Source organism: Xenopus laevis, chromosome 8L, assembly GCF_017654675.1.
Source record: "Xenopus laevis strain J_2021 chromosome 8L, Xenopus_laevis_v10.1, whole genome shotgun sequence".
NCBI classification, from domain to species: Eukaryota; Metazoa; Chordata; class Amphibia; order Anura; family Pipidae; genus Xenopus; species Xenopus laevis.
The window spans coordinates 112,828,845-112,848,098 of NC_054385.1; the positions used below are offsets into that span (position 1 = coordinate 112,828,845).

Genomic DNA, 19,254 nt, shown 5'->3' on the forward strand with positions numbered 1-19,254 from the left:
ATCTATCGATTTATGGACTTATATTGTATGTTATTTCACAAATTTGAATTGATGGTGCGCAACCATGATATTAGAAACCAGCACCTCATTGTCACTTAACAGGTATTCACTCATCTGTATATGATCTCCAGCTTTTTGTATTTAAAAATCATGTGATGTCACTTAATTACGTGGGAAGGGTTTTCTACTGTACAAATTTATATACCTGTATCCTGTATTACAAACGGGAAAGCACTTGAGAAAGGGGGAGGAACCCACGAAACGATGTGTGAAGATCTCAATAAAACACATATGCTGTCAAGAGTGCCAACTGACTTTTATTTTTGTTTTATGCTGCTTTTAGGCATTGCCTTCATGATGCTTTGTAGTGTTGTCAAGGAGAGTTCGGTGCGTTCCACTAACCCTACTCATAAAAACTACCAGTGTGCCGTGAGCACAACATTACATATTTTTGCTTTTGTGGTTATACCACTGGCCCTGTTTTACTATATATTATAACGGCCCATGTATTCTTACAGCCGGACATTCATAATAAGGGAAAGTACAGTGCCTTGAACAGGACCCACCAAACACAAAGGAATGCTGCCATAATTAAAAATAAGGAAATGAGGAAATTCATGAATCTCAAAGGAGAATTAACAGATAATACTAGAATCTATTAGAAGCCTTATTCTGCATTTTCCAGCGATAACCCAATTTATATGCGTTACTGGCCAACATCAATGAAAAGGTATTTTTGAGAGATTAGACGCCCGCGGATAGGGCGAGAAATCTCCCTGTCTGCCACTGACTATGTGATCTGCATACAAACATGGGTCTCAGAAAGGAACAAAGTGCCATGTGCAGAAGTGGCCATGAAAGCATCTTGGGTAATATAAAATCAGTTTATTAAGTACCCTTTTGATTTTTAAACAGGTAAATGGACTTACACTAATAAGGCAAAAAAATAGACTATGCAAAAGGACTATGGACTTGATTGGGGTTTAAAATTATTTAGTCACTATGAAGAGGTAGAGTGTGTAGACACTCCTCCCCTACACTCTGTATAACACTGTGGTTAGGATTTTGTCACTAGATTTATACATGATGAAACAGTGCCCTTATTTGTATGTAATAAATAAATTACAAATCACTTGCTTTCACCTATATCAGTGTGCTACTGGATTTCTTCTATGCATTGTGTAAAACCTGAGTGGCAGGTGAATGTCTTCTAGGATTAGCACCTGATGCCTTCACGGGTGTATAACAAAAGGGTTGAGCTTGCCATAACCACTGGAGGTCATTTATCAAGACAAAATTGCCCATGGAGCAGTTACAGATGGCAACCAATCAAATTGTTGCATTCATTGCTCTACCTGCAGCTGCCTGAAAAAAAGCCAAGCACTGATTGGCTGCTATGGGTTACTGCCCAATTATGACAAATAAGCCCCAATGACACTGAAGATTCAGTCTTCAGTTAAATTCCATGTGGTTCATGGCCCATCCATGTACTCTTTACACTGGAAGTCAATCGGAAACAAGCAAATATAGCAAGTAAAAATTATGCCACTGCTTGGCACAACACATGGACGGTTATAATGGTGGTACTTGGTTTCACATTAGATATAAGAAGAGCTTAGTGATGTCACTGTGTAATGTCATCTGTATGAGGAGAACACCCCACATATAACAAAGAGGTGCTCAGTTGTCAGTGCATATTTATCATCATTTATTCATAAAGTTAAGCATTGCTTTTCAAGTATACAGAACAAACAAGGTTACAGAAAAATTATGGCCTAGTCCCATTTAATTCTTGCTCAGCCTCCCATGTTACTTATTAGATAAAATGAAGTCTATGGGAGATGGCCTTTTCATCATTCGAGGCTTTCTGTATAACAGATTCCTGGATAACGGATCCCTTACTTGTATGTGAAAACTGAAAACCACAAACCATCTGAAAGTATATTTATGGGGGTACATAGTAACACAAGCTCTGGTTTATTTAACTACAAATCAACACAAAGAGAAACAATCCGAGCCACTGAATGAAAGCCGAAGTGTTCCCCTTTTAATAATCACAGTCTATTTTGTTAGGCAAATAATCCATTAAAATCTCCACTTTATTTGCCTCTTTGGAAACCAATAACATTTTGTGGAAGTAAAAACTTTAGTGTAAAGGAAGAGAAGATCTTTGAAGAAAGATTAAACCTTCTGCTCTGGGATTATTTAGGCACAGTCAGATTTTTATAAAAATAATGAACTTACTTTGCAGTCTGGTAATAACGTGGCACACAAGGAAGGAGAAAATGCCAATGAAAGCAGCTAATCTGCAGTACCCATCGGCACAATGTCTACATGAAAGGAATCTCTAAAGGGCAAATTTGCCTTGTTTATAACAAGGGCTTTATGTCTTTCACTTTATACTACAGGTGGTAGCCAAATAATAGAAAATCATTCAAAGCCCTCTATTAACTATACTGAATTGAATTTTTTTTTGGAACATCCTGTTTTCTGATTAGTAAGCTTACAATATTTAGAGCCAGGATCTACAGTATGTATTGTACCTGTGACATTCACTGTATTTGTATAGAGGACAATGGCAAACGTATCTGAATTCCAAGAAAGAAAGATTACAGGTGGATTGTTGTATCATGAGGAATCATGTTTGAAGCTACAAAAGGAGGAGACAATATGTGCTAGAAAGATTTCTGATTGTAAAAGCTAAATAAAAATAGCGGCCAACATTGTAAATGCCCGGACCATAAAGAATCATACAACAGGCACTGGACATCTAATAACCATCCATCATGTCATGATGTCAGATGAATCATTCTTTATTGAAGACTAGTGCCTGGCATCGACAATTATCATGCGTGGTAGAAATGTTGTCTCCATGGCAATATTATAAGTGACCAAAATGAATACACGCAGTTTTCCGCTAAAGGTGCAATTTCTTTTAATACAATACTGGTGCCCCTATGAAGTCAGACATACTTGTACTTAGGAAGATGATGTTCATTGCCAACTCTGAATATAAAAGAGGTCAGGAACAAAGGTAAACTGATGGTTGCCTTCCCAATTATCAATGAACTGAAAGTTGCCATGCTAGAAGGATGGAGCAGCATTGCTCTTGCAGGATTTATTTATTCCTTGTGGAATACAGGCTGTATTCAATGAAATTACACCAGTGTCGTACTGTGCCACCCAGGGCCCTGCCAAGAACCACTCTTATTATAATTAGATGAAGACCAAGTTAAATAGTATAGAGTTTATAGAGGCTTACTGCAGTATAAGAAAAGGCTAATGCGGCTCACTAGAGTCTGGGACCACCAGAACATTTCTGGTACTCTGGCAGGCCAGTCCAACCCTGAATGACGTACCAAATATATCATGTGAAAATACAGAACATGTTTTCCAAAAGCGTAATGTATTAAAGCAGCAGTCAACAGTTGCCACTTAGATGTGCCCCTCTAACGTCACTAGTTTATTGCCCAATGGCTACTTACTAGATGCCAGTGTGTGCTAGATATCAGTAGAAACAATAATGTCCAGCTTAGAACTGGGTGGGGAAATAGTAAAATAATAGGGCCTAGTGTGAAATGGGACGACACTTCCCCCTAAAGGTATAATAACTGCCTCAGTGATGTAAAATATTGCCATTGTTTTCAGGTAATGTTGGCACAAAAATATTATTATTTCTGTCAGCTAATATCAGCATTCCCACCAGATTTTCTGATCTATCATGGAGGTTGGTAACCAAAAATTTAAAGGCCTATCCTGATGGCAGACATTATTTATTAGAATTCTCATAGCAAAACTTTAGGCTCCATCTCAACAAGCGACCTCAAATGTTAGCAGTCACATGAGAAATTCCTATGTGAATATATTGTTTACAACACAAAATACTGCTATTTTGCTTGATAATGGTCCATCCTGATGGTGACAAATATTAACAGTCTTATCAACTATTAAAGGTACTGTCCTAATAGCTAAATATTTCCAATAATCCACAACAAACTAAGATGGTGGAACTAGACCATTTCCTTCAAATTATCCAAGGACAGAAAAGCTTCAGATGGGTTATTTGCCTTCCTCCGGATCAACTAGCAGCTAGGCAGGTGTCATTTAGATGAAAATATTTAACTTGATGGACTTGTGACTTTTCTTAACCTATATAACTTTGTTACTATGTCCACACTAATGACAGAGCATATTTCATTTATTCCATCTGCCGTAATGGCATCAAATATTTCAGGAAATATAAGGCCTGCCCTGACTTATCCTACAGGCATGACCATACAAAAACAGCGGGTCACAAAAGCCTTATCTACAAAGGGATTTAGAAGGGGGAGGGAAGTCTACCAAGCCATGGTTACATGTACAATTACACAGCACTGATAATAACCCTGTACTCTTTGATTAAAACTGCAATAATATGTTGGAAACACAAACCCCAAGGCTAGCTTTACACCTCGCTCAATTATTATTCTTTAGGATGGCAATATTGCAGTCACTTTTATTCCCTACCCTTGCTAGAAATGAGCGCTTCTCTTCTCCCCTTAGCTACAAATCATGCTTCTTTCTCTGAGCTTTGCAGATTACCTTCCTTCCCTGCTGTTTTTCTAAGGGACAGACACAAAGAAATGCTGACCTAGAGAAATGAAGGGGAAAAGTACCTTGTAAACTGGGATAACCAAAACAGCTGACTGCATAACAACTGTTCATTACAATATTATTGCACTGCAGAAGTGGTTTATAGTTCAGTTTTAAAACATAAATACCCAAATGGCGCATTCCTGTAACAATATGATAGCACAAATGAGAACCAAGGTATTATTAATAAAGATCTATTACATGTTCAAGAACTAGGCATGCCCCAATGACTACGGACTTTAAAGCATTCCAACCTTTATAAGGGTTTTGTTAAATTGTGCTGCATTTGCCAAGTCAAGTTTAATGTTATCTCCCTGTATAAAATAAGGGTAAAGATATGGGGGTTTATCTTTCTTCCACGTTTGCTTTGTTTAGTTTATTCTGGCCATGTGCTTAGAGATGGCTACAGGGTAAAGCTGGCCAACCATGTACTTATAGTCTTCCACGTTTTGGTAGGTACAATAGCCAGAAGATCAATATCTATGAACTAGGTATATCAGTAGGTTTGTTGATCAGGCAGGTTTAAAAACGTATTTGCCAATGTACCTTATCAGCCAGTGCATGGGGCATCAGTAGATGAGATCGGCAGAGGGGAAAATGTGCCATTGGCTAGAGTCCTGCAGCGGGTGGGGTACCCGCAGCTTACCCGCAAAAACCTGCGGGTTGAGGGTAGAAGTTCCGGGGTGCGGTTATAGACATGGGTCGGTGGTACTTCCGATGATGTCACTTCCGGTTTACAATGATAGCACTTCCTGATTCTTGATGGTCAGCAGGTCGCGGGTCCGGGTTGCAGATAAGTTAGTTGCGGGTTGGGTCGGGTAGCGAGTCCAAGTGTGTAAGAATGCAGGTTGCGGGTCCGGGTTGCGGATTGCGGGTACGGGTTCCAAAAAATGGACCTGTGCAGGACTCTACCATTGGCACCCACTGACTGTGACTGGACATTGTAGTATAACACCATTGTCAAAGTAAGGGATTTGAAATGATACTCTTGTGTTCCTATTACTCATCAGAATCATGTAAGTCTCTTTAACAAACAACTGTTATATGTTTTTTTTTTTAATATCCCCAATTCACTCCCAGCCCAAAGGTGCCTGCATGGTCGGACTTGCATAACTAGACAGCCCAAGGGGCAATTGACCTGTCCTGCTGAGCTAAACGTAAACAGTACTCCAAGCCTATAGAATAGGCTGGGACTAAAAAAATGGGCTGGGACTAAAAAAAGCATTTAGGGCACATTTACTTAGCTTGAGTGAAGGAATAGTATAAAAAAGACTTTGAATTTCGAAGTATTTTTTTGTGCTACTTCGACCATCGACTACGACTTTGAATCGAACGATTCAAACTAAAAATCGTTTGACTATTCGATAGTCAAAGTACTGTCTCTTTAAAAAAAACTTCGACCACCTACTTCGTCACCTAAAACCTACCGAACATCAATGTTAGCCTTTGGGGAAGGTCCCCATAGTCTTTCTAGCCAATTTGTGAACAAAGGAAAATCGTTCGATCGATGAATTAAAATCCTTCGAATCGTTCCATCGAACTAAATGCGGTAAATCCTTCGACTTCGATGTTCGAAGTCGAAGGATTTTACTTTGACGGTCGAATATCGAGGGTTAATTAACCCTCACTATTCGACCCTAAGCAAATGTGCCCCTTAATGTAGAAGGAAAAGGATAATCCGTTGGCAAAATGTTAGGCATCCCCTAGCTGTTATAACTGCTTTCCTAATACCCTGGGTGGTGCAACACTTTTCAGTCAAATGTGAACCAGCCTCAGGTACTACTGAGGGATTGTGAATCTGCTATCATTATCTTTATATTTTCCCACCTTCTGACCTAGGTATGAGGAAGGTATAGAGGAGGGACTGGCAAGATATGACTGACAGCTGAGTTTACAACAGGTATAACTGTGTTAATGAAAAAATATGGGTTTCATGTTTACCTTGAAAAGGACTTTTATTATACAGATTTTTATGACTGGGTGACAAATCCCCTTTAATGTCAGATATGTGGGTTAATAAAAGGTAATGCATTTGCTTGACACCAAAGCATTTATAGCTCTTTGTTTGTTACATGGGGTTGATTCACTGCAGTGTATGGATAAAGAAAAGCAGAACCACCACCATAGTGGCATGGAGCAATCACCCCTTTGGTCCTTACCTAGAGAGCATTCCCAGAGGAGTGACATTTAGGGATCCCATTAGCATTGCCAGAGCCATTCCTGGGGCTTCCCGTTCTATAACTTCTCTTGTGGCCTGCAAATAGAAAGAATAAATCAATACAACCAAACCTAATATCATGAGAAAGAATAAATCAATACAACCAAATTTAATATAATTAGAAGCTTCATATATTTCCAATTTTAGAGTACTAGGAAGTTGATCTGTAACACTGTAAATATTATAATGCTTTTATCATTGCCCACTTCATAATAGGTACTAATTGACGCAGTACGAAGGTGTTTACAGCATTTCCCAATGCATTTACCTGCTAGATGCATTGGGATTTCCCTTCAATCTTTGTAGCATAGGTTGTAATGTGTTCTGGGTGTGCCATTGTGCAGACTAAAGTTGCACCTAATTTATTTTATTCTATTTAACAACAGCGACAGGAAGTTTGAAAGGATGCTGTCCGTGTTTTTCTACTTGGGCGATGCAAAAATAAATCGCAGAATTTTAAACTAAAAGGTATTCTCCTTTAATCTCAGCCCATGGTGGCATATTTTACAAGCACTTACCATGTCACACCAAGAGGCACTTACAGTACTGGCACTCCAGGGAGGAACATGTACCTTTTTTTTTTTTTTTAAACATGTCTTTATTTAATTTTTTATCACATAATCAAGTATGTTTCCATTATGCAGTTCTGTACAGAGTAATAATATCGAATATAGGTTTTTAACAGTTTTACAACAATGAAAACTTCAGCTCAAAATTTAGTATATGACCCTATGTAGGATTTAATGGGTATATTACCAACAATCTATTTATTTGATGACTCCTGAGGGGTGCGAAATCCTTCCTTCCGTGTTCCTGTTGCCATGTGTCTAAATATTGGGTGTTCTCGTAGGGTTTCTTCATCATACCATGTTGTTTGTCTAAAGGTGTAAACCGTCAGGTTTCTAATGTGTTGTGGAAGTGATGTTATGTATGTTATCCAGGTGTTTCAGAATTTGGTTGTATTTTGTTCTTTTCTGATAATTCTGAAAATTTCTCCTTTTAATGTTTTCATTCTTTATGTGCATCTTGCTCTAGCACTGGGGGGTACCCCTAAATGAGCGCACATTCTGGGATTTTCAAGTGCTTTCCAATGATTGTCAAAGGGAAAGTGTGAATTGGTCTGGTTTTTGTTTTGGGGGGGGGTCAGTTTAGGCTCTGTAGGCCAAAAGGCTTAAATTTTAGCTTGGTCCATTGAGTCATATGATATATATATATTCCACACACACACAAATTCCCAGAGTTTGCATGTCCTGCTGTCTATTGAACTGCACTATGGAATATAATATTGAGTACTACAATGGTGTTAGGATTCAACGTGATCTTTATTCTAGCGGTGCTCTGAGTAAAAGGGTTGCCAGAAGAAAAGTCCCATTCAAGTAACTGTGATCTCACAACATAATCCAGCATTTCAGTCAGCTGAACCAAGATAATCATATTAAAAGGGTTACATTATTGGGTTAATGAGCCCATAAATGAAAATACCAAAACAATTAACCTTACAAGAACGGCATTTTTTAAACTGCTTTATTCTTTAGTTTACAGCGATGGGGAAATTAGTTCATTTTTCAGTAAAATGACAACTATAGAGTAAGTATTACTTACATTTCCTCTGCTTGGAACAAATCAGAATACAAATAGTCTATTGGGGCACAGAGGGTGATGCAAAGGGAAAGTAAAGAAATTGCACCAGATACAACTATTTTAAAGAACAAGACTACAATAGCAATCCCTCCACCTGGCTAACAAAGCACTTAATCTGCCTATAGAGCCTATGACTATGAAGTCTTTGTAACACGAAATGCGTAAGGCTGCTCCTATAAAACATAAATAAAGTAACTACTTGATTTTATCCACCTGGTGGGAAGATTGCCTTATTTGAGTGCCTGCTCTACAGATATTCAACTTAATCTACCTGTGCCTCAAACACAAAACTTCTGCTTTGACTGCTGCAGTAATTAGGTGAAAAACAGCAGGGTCCCTACACCAACCACTATTCCTAAATTAATCAATGAGAAACACACAAACAATAGACTGACCTCCGTTAAGGAACAGTCTCTTAAATCGGGCACAATTGGACAGTTGCTATTCTGCTTTTAAAGTGGTGGCCAAAATAACACAACTGGTACACTGTATTTGTACAATACTTAATGGTATCTACATTTAGGGGTGCCATCTTTTTGGTATTAATCTGGACAACATGGCTTTTTCTGGTGCTGTCCAGTTCAATAACCCAGTTTCACAGTCCTGAAACCCATAAAATATTTATATTTTAAAAATGGTATGAATCCTTGGCTGGCCAGACTTGTAACAATTGTTTAATCAATTTATTTTAACAGTGAAGAGGTAATTTCTGTCTCTGTTAATCAGATTTGCCTCAACACATAGCATGAGGGCAGGCTCAGTTATCTGTCTCCCATGCCTATACTAGCTCTTGGGCTGTGGAGAAGCTTGTATAGGAAACCAGGTTGTGCCCTTCAGTCTATGAAATATCATGCACGTGTTTATATTCTGTTTTCCTACATTGACATTTTTCCCAGTTGCCATAAAGTAGACAGATATATAATTTATGTATTTTAATCAATATTTTGTCCTTGAGTGAAATGATACTTTCAGGTTTCATTAATGAGAATTCTGCAGGTTCTTCAGAGCAGCATTAGGTTCAGAGAACAATAAATCAGAGACTTGGAGAGCAAGTCAACAAATTTATGTCAAACAAAAATAACTGTCCAAAATCCCAGGCCTATGCCGTATATCTTTGCTTTTTCCGTGAAAGAGTGATGGTCATTATTTATAGGAAGTGTATGGTGAACAATTGGCCTTTGTAACTAAGCAGTTGGCTTAGCCTTAAGTCAAGGCAAAGCAGCTTTTGTCATTGTGTCATTGCAATATAGTATCCCATTTATTGAAAATATATCTATGCATAATTATGAGCAAAATTTGCCCTGTACACTTACCCATACCGACAACTAAGCAGTTTTATTTTACTGCTCCGGTGCAGTTATGATAAAGAACATGTGCTTGAATATAATGTAATTAGCCAGTTTGAACCACACCGAACATATAAAAAGAAAGGCTGGGGAAGCAGACAATACTAAAAAGCACAGACTCCCTCAAGGCTACAATTCCATCTCTAGAAACCTGAAAGTTTTTGTATTGACCATTAGCAACCTTATCAAAAAGTATAAGGCCCATGGCACTGTATCCAATCGTCTTTGATTTTAGAAGAGGATTATCTGGATTGAAGTGAAGGCATACCTCTCAACATTTGAAAATCGGAAGGAGGAAAACATTTTGCATTACTTTTTCATAAATAATTTTTGAGAAAATGTTGAGACTATAAGGGCTGACCAATTGGAGATAGTATATGTCTAAAATAAATTTAGTAAATAGAAATGTATTACATTTCAATTTAATAAATGAAATTAGATTGGATGTCTATATCAAATTGAAAAAAGTTGTTCATGGACAAAAATTGGCTGCAATTGTAGGAGCAGAATGCATATTCACAGAAAAGATGCTGCTTTTTGTGCAAAATCACATTGCTAAAGGTGGCCATAGATGCACAGATAATATCGTACAAAATAAATTTTTGTCCGATATTCGTTGCGTGTATGATGGAAAAAGAGCCGACCGATATCGGCAGAAGACTTGGCTCGTCGATCGGGCTGGACGGCAAATTTTGAGCAGGTGCCTTTGAAGGGACCCAAACATCCCCCATTGTTAGTGCTGAATCGTCAGATACAGGTAGAATTCTATTGTTTCTTCCCGTATATCTACCTGTATATCTGACGATTCAGCTCTACACGTGTGTATTGAAATGAACGATCTTTCTTGGAAAGATCTTTTACAAGAAAGATCGTAATTGTTACATCTATGGCCACCTTAAGAAGGGAGGGGGAGCTAATTGGTACCATAAGCTTTTTGTTGAATGCTTACCAAAAATACTTGGTTCTACACTACGTCTATTCTTTTGCAGTTAAGAGAAAATTAGAGTTAGTGGTTTCTCTAGAAAAAATCCAAGAATTTAGAAAACAAGATTTAAGAACAAAAGAATTGCCAAAATATACTTCACTCAGATAAGGAGAGTTCAAGATCATTAAGAGGACAAGATCATTTTGACAAATACACCACTGATCAGTATAGAGGACTCTGAGGACTTTATTCCCAAATAATGGGAGGTTTGTGCAATAAGTAAGTCTGGGGAAGTTGTACTGACTAATTCACTGGCTAAAGTTCAGAATTTATTAGATAAGTTTTTAGCCATGTAAGGCATTCAATAATATACCTGATTAAATAATCAAACATTAATTGATCCAGGAAGAAGTCTGGCTGCTTGGCCAGCATAAAAACACAATTTATGTTTCTCCGCCTTGAGGCCAAATCTTCAAAGGTTTTATAGTTTTTGTTATTTGCCGCAATGTCAATAGATTGTATTTAATGATGAACTTGATGGACTTTATCAACTTCTGCTACTGTGTAACTACGAAACTTTTGTAATTGTTTTATTACAGACCAGCTGGTTGCATTTATACAACAACACTTCTATGGAAAAGTGAAAATCCTTTAAGATTCTAATTGGGTAATGTTAAAATAAAGTGTTTGCAACCGAGCATCCAGTCAGCAGGTGGAATATAGTCAGCTGTCAAAAGCAAAAACATCTTATCGGTTGCTATGGGTTTCTGGACAAGGCAAAGTGCGATTTATAATATATGAGAGTCATTTATTTAATTCTCACATCTACCATAGGAATAAATATAAATATATGTGACAATTTATTTAATTTTTCTTCTTTGTTTTTTTCCCTCTTCATTTTTAAGATACCTTTATTCATTTACATATATTTTCAACCAAAGTTAATGGATCTGACTAGGTGGAGCAAGTTGTGAAATCTAAGCTTAAAAAAAACAAATTCCCGTAAATTTTACAAAATTTCAACTAACATACCTGAAAATTCTAATCACTGTCTTATAAAACATAATAAGTAGTAGGATTGATGCAACAATTATTCTTTATTATCCTTAATTAGAATTATCATATATATATATATCTTATATTTAGAATGCCATTCCTGAATGTCTCCAGAGAGATTCCTCCTTTAATGTTTTTAAAACGAAACTCAAAGACTACTTCCGGGAGCACCTGGATAACACTTGAACCGGCACTTATATGACAATGTTACCCACTGTAACCTTCAGAGCTTTATTACCCCTCCGAATTGTGTCCGTATGTTACCCTCCCATTTAGACTGTAAGCCCCAAGATGTAGGGTCCTCAATACTTTTGTCTCCTTGACACTGAGCACTTAATCTATATTTTAATAAAATTTTATATTTATGTGATTTGTATTTCTAATAATGCACTTATTGTTACTTATTAATGCAGTGAACCCCTCTTTGTTACTACTAATTTATTGTTTTGCTGTACAGTGCTTTGCCCTCAAGTAGCGCTATACAAATAAAAATATCTATCTAGCTATCTATCTTTCTATCGATCTCTCTCTCTCTTTGACGCCCAACAGGACTTCATAATACAGTTAAAAAGGACCGAACAGGACCAAACAATACATTTTCCTTTTTAACTGCATTATGAAGTCTTGGAGTGCATCAATTTTGGGAAACTTATCTATAAAATATGTGACAGCACCCAGGCATGAAGAGAACACTCTATTGATATATGTTTTGTCTGTCGCTGCCATCGTTGTGGAGTATTTCTCCAATACTGACTGGTCAAATTTGATGATGTCAGTGCCCACCAAGCGGAATTCAGAAAATGCTTTACCATATCTACAATAACTTGGAATCTCACTGTCCCCCACGTGAATTGCTATCAATACTATCCACGCATATTGCCCACATTCCTACCCAACCCTCACTGTTGATGAGTTATAGCTAACTTCACGGAAATAAAGCTATGTATATAAAATCAAGCAGGCGAACAAGATTCGCTCTTCTTCACAAGCTTTTTCAAAGGCTGGTCAGCTAGATTTTCAGGCTGTTGAGGGTGCAGGTAATTCTTGAACAAAAAGCAGCTATTAAATTCCTCCCAGACGACAAGTTTGTTGTATTCTGTGTCTAAATGAATGATATCTGATCAAAGTTTGCAGGCAGGTGCCCAAGATATGCAGAACCACTGCATGTGGGGTCCAATGTTTGTTGACCTCCTCCAGGATTAGAGGATGATCCCTGAAAAGATTTGTTGCTTTGGGTCGTATTTGGTCTGAAACCATATACAGGTATAACCTGAACAAAGCAACCAATGAGAGGATCATATAGCATAAACAGAGGGAAGGAGACACACATAAACCCAAAATCAGTTTGATAAAGCTACAATACATTACAAGCAACATGCAACTGCCAACAAATTCTCTCAGCTACTTGTAACTTGTAGTTAGGGTCTAGCAAAATCCATCTGATGGGGAAACTAATGTGATGACAATTACTGCATCACAAATGTTTCTTCCTTAATTGCTGCACCAGCATATGATTTTATATTTTGACATTCCCATTAAAAAGGTGCAATATAAACCCATGACATGAACATTTGGAAGGGTTTAATTGGCATGTCAGTTCCCTTCTTTACATGTCAATGTTTATACACACGTATATAATTATCCATAATTATGAAAGCACATATACACTTTTTTGTATGAGCTGTCTTGTATATTTTCAGGATTTGTGCACAAACTGGCAAATGCACATGGCATTACCAAACACAAATAAAGGGCTTTTTTTTGCAAGTAGAAAATTATGGATATTTAAATATATTATCTGTGATTTTATAGCCTATGGTTATACCATATACCTTAAAGTAGAAATAAAGCTCAAAAAAGAATTAATCTAGATATTTATCTAGATCAGGGCTGTCCAACTGGCGGCCCGCAACCACCCCTCATGTGGCCCTCCACATCAAAGTCTGCCTGCTGTGTCTGTTTACCATTTGTAAAATTTAAAAGGTATCAATAGAGAGATTAACTGGCCCCTGCATTGTCTAAACCTCAAATTCACACTAATCCCCTGTATTGTTCACACCTGTGATCCCCCTGCATTGTTCACACCTGTGACACCTCTATTGTTCACTCCCCTAAAGCCCTATACTGTTCACACCTGAGACCCAGACTGAAACTGCCCACATTGTTCACCTGTTCACAATTTATTCAAAATGCTAATGGGGCACCAGCACTGTATCACTGTATGTAGTACATCTTAGACTGGTCCTGATTCCTGTCTCCTGCTCTGTTCTGTCTTCCCTATGCTCCTGTGTGTGTCATACTTTGCTATTTGTTCTGGGGGTTTGTTAGCAATTGAAAATTATTGTTAGTGGCCCCTAAGGTGTTTAATCATATGCTGGGGTACTGTATTATACACAGGGGAGGATGCATATGGATTTATGGGTATGTCTTAATATGACTTAACTTTTTTCACATATGAGTGACATCCTTGCCAGGGCAGGCACAAGGTAGTTTGGCACCCTAGACAAGAGCTTCACTCAGTGCCCCCTGTCCTGCATTACCATTTCCCTCCTTACCATGATGGTTTTTAAATAAAGAGAGCAAGAAAATGTACAACACTTTTTCATTTATATTACTGCCCCCTGTACCTGTACCAGCAAACCCAGCAGCCATCCATCATACAGCCCTCCTGCAGCCATCATATTGCCCCCAATCTTTACCTGTGCCAGCAGCAGCCAAAAATAAATCTGATCACATCATATTGCCCCCAAGTATTTATGTACCTGTGCCAGCGCCCAGCCCAGCAGCAACAGCAAACATATGGCCCCCAAATCTGTACCTGGCTGTGCCAGCAGGAAGCTTCGAACTTCACAGTAATAGAAAGAAAGTCTTCAGTTCAGTGCAACTGTGCAAGGCAGAGAGCAGCGAGAGCCACACCAAGCAGCCCCCCAGCTCTCTGCCTCTCTCTGTCATCCAACACATCAGTGACGTCATTGATGCGTGTATGCACATCGCGGTGCACCGCACAGAAGGAGCTATTACTTGCCGGCAAGAGGGAGAAGGGGAAGGAGATGGATTCCACCCAACTGGGTGACCATGATTACTGAAACAAATTATTAAATAAACGCTTGAAAAAAGTGCCCCCCTCAATGATGGCGCCCTAGACAGCCACCTACTCTGCCTACCCCTAGTTCCAGCCCTGATCCCTGCAGTGAGCACCAACCATTTGGTTTTTTGGTGTGCTATTAATGTGGACACGGTCTTGCGGTAACATGGGTGTGGTTTAAAGTGGGTGTGGTCTAAAAACAGGGAGTGGCTAACACTTATCGGCCCTCCACCACGTAGATTGGAAAAATTCCGGCCCTCGGTACCATAGAAGTTGGACAGCACTGATCTAGATACCTTATGTTTTTGGCTTTTGTATTAGAAAATACCTAAATATCAACCCATAAAAACATATCTACACTGAGTTACTTAACATAAAAATACATTTTTTTTTTTTTTAGAAAAATCTATAAGCCACTCAACTTGAAAGGTTTGTACAAGTATGGGGTCTGTTATCTAGAGTGCTCAGGATTTGGGGTCTTTCCTTAATTTGGATCTCTATATCTTAAGTCTACTAAAAAATAATTTAAACATTAAACACAATAGGATTGTTTTGGCTCCAGTTAAGATTAATTATATCTTAGTTTAGATCAAGTCAAAGGTGCTGTTTTGTTGTTACAGAGAAAAGGGAAATTATTAAAAAAAAAAAAAAAAAAAAGATTATTTTATTAAAATGGAATCAATAGGAGATTGCCTTCCTGTAATTCGGAGCTTTCTGTTAGGGATGCACCAAATCCACTATTTGAAATTTGGCTGAATAGGAACCAAATCCTCATTTGCATATGTAAATTAAAGATGGGAAAGGAAAATGCAGAAAAAAACATTTTTTACTACAGATTTCTATATATTTGGAGCGGGAGTACTCCATTACCAAAAGCTGCAGAGCGGGGAAGTGAATATTTTTGAAACAAGAGGTGATCCCTATTAACCTCATCTTCAGGAGCGCCGCAGGTGTTAAATTGGTGTTCTTAGAATAGGAGAAGGGCAAAATAGAAAGAAAACCATAACAAGAAAACTATAACCTCACAAGATAAATTTTTGTTTGGTTGTCAGGGTCAGCGACCCTGACAAACAGGAAGAATTTTAAATTTCAAGCCGAAAAAAACCTGAACAGGAAGGCAAATAATCCAAAAACTAAAAAAATATTGGGACCAGCTTAGGCCAATACATTAAATACTGAAAAATAACAGGTACACTACCTCTCTAAATTGCTAATTGAAGTATTTTCACCATCTATTTTTATCTACAACAATAACCAGATATGTTCATATCAAACATGGCTAACAATGAAGCAGCCCACCAGTTGTACATAGGAAAATAGACATACCAATAAGTTAATGCCATATTTTGAAGGATAAAAAAAAAGCAGAATGTAAAAACAGAAACCTTACCTCTGGCGTAACGTCTCTTGGAGCAAAACCAGTTCCTCCTGTTGTTAAGATCAAATTAAGTTCTTTTTCATCACACCAATCTATTAATGATTCCTGGCAAGGAATAACAGTGTCAGACAAGGCAATGTATCGGGAACAGTTCAATGAAATACAAACATGACGATGATATTAGGGTTTTGGAAGGACACAGCATATTAGGTACCGTATATACTTGAGTATTAGCCGACCCGAGTATAAGCCGAGGTACCTAATTTTACCTACGAAAACTGGGAAAATTTATTGACTCTAGTATAAGCCTAGACACAACTACAGCCCTGTCTCCCAGCAGCGCACATTCTGCCAAAGCGACCCCCCCAGCGATCAACCGGACTTCTTTGCAAAGTTGATGGTGACAGAGAATTGCCAAACGGATTACTGTGTGCATTGTCCCACTACCATGTGCAGAGGGTGCTGTGTGATATTGCCATCACTATTAATCTTTCGTATAACCAACAGAGGGCGCTGTGTGATATTGCCATCACTGTTAATCCTTCATATAACCAACAGAGGGTGCTGTGTGATATTGCAGTCACTGTTATTCTTTAATATAACAACAGAGGGCGCTGTGTGATATTGCAGTCACTGTTAATCTTTCATATAACCAACAGAGGGCACTGTGTGATATTGCAGTCACTGTTATTCTTTCATATAACCAACAGAGGGCACACTGTTATTCTTTCATATAACCAACAGAGGGTGCTGTGTGATATTGCAGTCACTGTTATTCTTTAATATAACCAACAGAGGGCACTGTGTGATATTGCAGTCACTGTTATTCTTTCATATAACCAACAGAGGGCGCTGTGTGATATTGCAGTCACTGTTAATCTTTCGTATAACCAACAGAGGGCACTGTGTGATATTGCAGTCACTGTTATTCTTTCATATAACCAACATAGGGCGCTGTGTGATATTGCAGTCACTGTTAATCTTTCGTATAACCAACAGAGGATGCTGTGTGATATTGCCATCACTGTTAATCCTTCATATAACCAACAGAGGGCGCACTGTTATTCTTTCATATAACCAACAGAGGGCATTGTGGGATATTGCAGTCTCTCCCCAAGTGAACTGTTGGTATAGGAATGATTAAAAGTGACTGCAATCTCAGCTACTGCTTGCTGACCCGAGTATAAGCCGAGGTAGACTTTTTCAGCACATTTTGGAGACTGAAAAACTCCGCTTATACCCGAGTATATACGGTAGCAGAAATAAGTTAGGCTGAAGTATTGATTTAGCTCTAATGAAGGCCTGAGAGTCTTCAAAAGTACTTGTTGTCTTTCAGTCCCATCATTTTCCCTACCGTCAGATATAGCACAAACTAAAAAATAACAGATCTATAAAAAAAATAACAGATTGTTTAGTAATAGGATGCGATATTTAGAAATCAAACAGTACCTTAATATCCTCTATTTCGTCAGGCACAATCTTATACGCAGATATAGTCCCGCCCAATCTAAAATAGAAAACAAACATTTTACATCAGCAAATACTTCTTGAAACTATCAGTTTTATCAAATACTTTAGCGATGATAGGTCGCATTAACTCAACGCGAAATATAGAAATGATAGCTAATGTAATGATCTTAATGAGTAATTCAAATCTTGTATTTTATTGATAGCAAACCTGGATTGCTGAATTATACTCCAACACAAACTTCTGATGCCATTGAACTCTAAGGGCCCAATTCAAGAATACTCAAAGCCCTAGGGGGAAATTCACTAAAGGGCGAAGTGACTAACGTAAGCGAAAATTCGCCAGTATGATGTCATTTCGGGACTTCGCCGATTTACTAAAGGACGCAGGCTTAACTTCGCTATTGAAGGAGATAGACTCTAGCGCTACTTCACACTCTTACACCAGGCAAAGTTTCGCTCTGGCGAAAGAGCGTTACTCCACAAATTCACTAAGATGCGCATTTTACTGAACGTTACCTGTTCTGCCAGACTTGCCTTCGCCAGCTCAGACCAGGCAAAGTGCAATGGAGTGTATAGTCCCAAAAAACGCTGGCATCTTTTACTTATTCAGGGTGATGGGCTGCAAAAGTCCGTAAATTTTTTTTTGGGCACCCGGGCTCCCCCATACATTTCCTAACATATGGCATATAAATTATACACTGGGCACATGTGTAGGGCAATATAACAACTCTATTTTATTTTATTAAGGTTTCCCGTGTTTGTGTAGTGTAATGTATTTGCTGCAACATATACGTCCATTCAACTTTAACTTCCCACCATATGCAAATTAGGCAACGCTGCTTCGCTTGGTGCAGTAACGCTAGCGCAACTTCGCCAGTGTTCGGCGCCCTGGACGCAATTTCGGATTTTAGCGACTTAGCATTGTCCTGGCGAATCTACACCTGGCAAAGTGTTGCGCTGTGAGCAAAGCCGTTGCTGGCGAATTTTCATAGGTCAGTGAATTTGCCCCCTAGTGTTCCAGCCTACGGGTCCAAAAACCATGTAAGAGTTCCTGAACTCTTACATGGTTTCATCCTCCGAATACCCTGGCTTCCTGTGGCAGATTCCCCATGTCTGCTAAGGGGCCAAAAAAAACCTGCTTGGAGGAAAAAAAAACCCGCTCAGCAGGAAATGACGCTACAGTTTAGAAACTCTTGTTTGGTTTTTGGACCCGAAGCATTGAGCATCTAAGAGTTGTTGCATTGAGCTCCTACATGGAGATAATGTGACATGTCAACAGTTCAGGGAACAAAACCCCTATCAGTCCTAACGTTCTCAAAATGACTTACCAACCCAGTGCTTTTCCTAAATTAAGGAAAATAGAAAGGCTAAATTGTCGCAGAATAATTCCTGGGGTATTCCAAAGATATTTTCTTTTAGGCTGTCTATTCTATTTAATTTTTCTTTGTTTTACCAAAAACCTATTGTCTCCTATTTATTATGGGCTCTCAATGCATTTGTACT

The 19,254-nt window shown here is 38.4% G+C and overlaps 1 protein-coding gene across 20 annotated transcripts in view; it reads right to left on the reverse strand.

Annotated features, from left to right (window-relative positions):
* The window catches only part of gphn.L (gephyrin L homeolog), a 216,335-nt gene that overhangs the window by 110,756 nt on the left and 86,325 nt on the right, over positions 1-19,254 (reverse strand). For all 20 annotated transcript variants that reach the window (XM_018229289.2, XM_018229287.2, XM_018229286.2 and 17 more), the window contains 3 exon segments: positions 17,731-17,788; positions 16,294-16,386; positions 6,792-6,886 (listed from right to left, as the gene is read on the reverse strand). In XM_018229289.2, the coding sequence (XP_018084778.1) occupies positions 6,792-6,886; positions 16,294-16,386; positions 17,731-17,788 (246 nt within the window).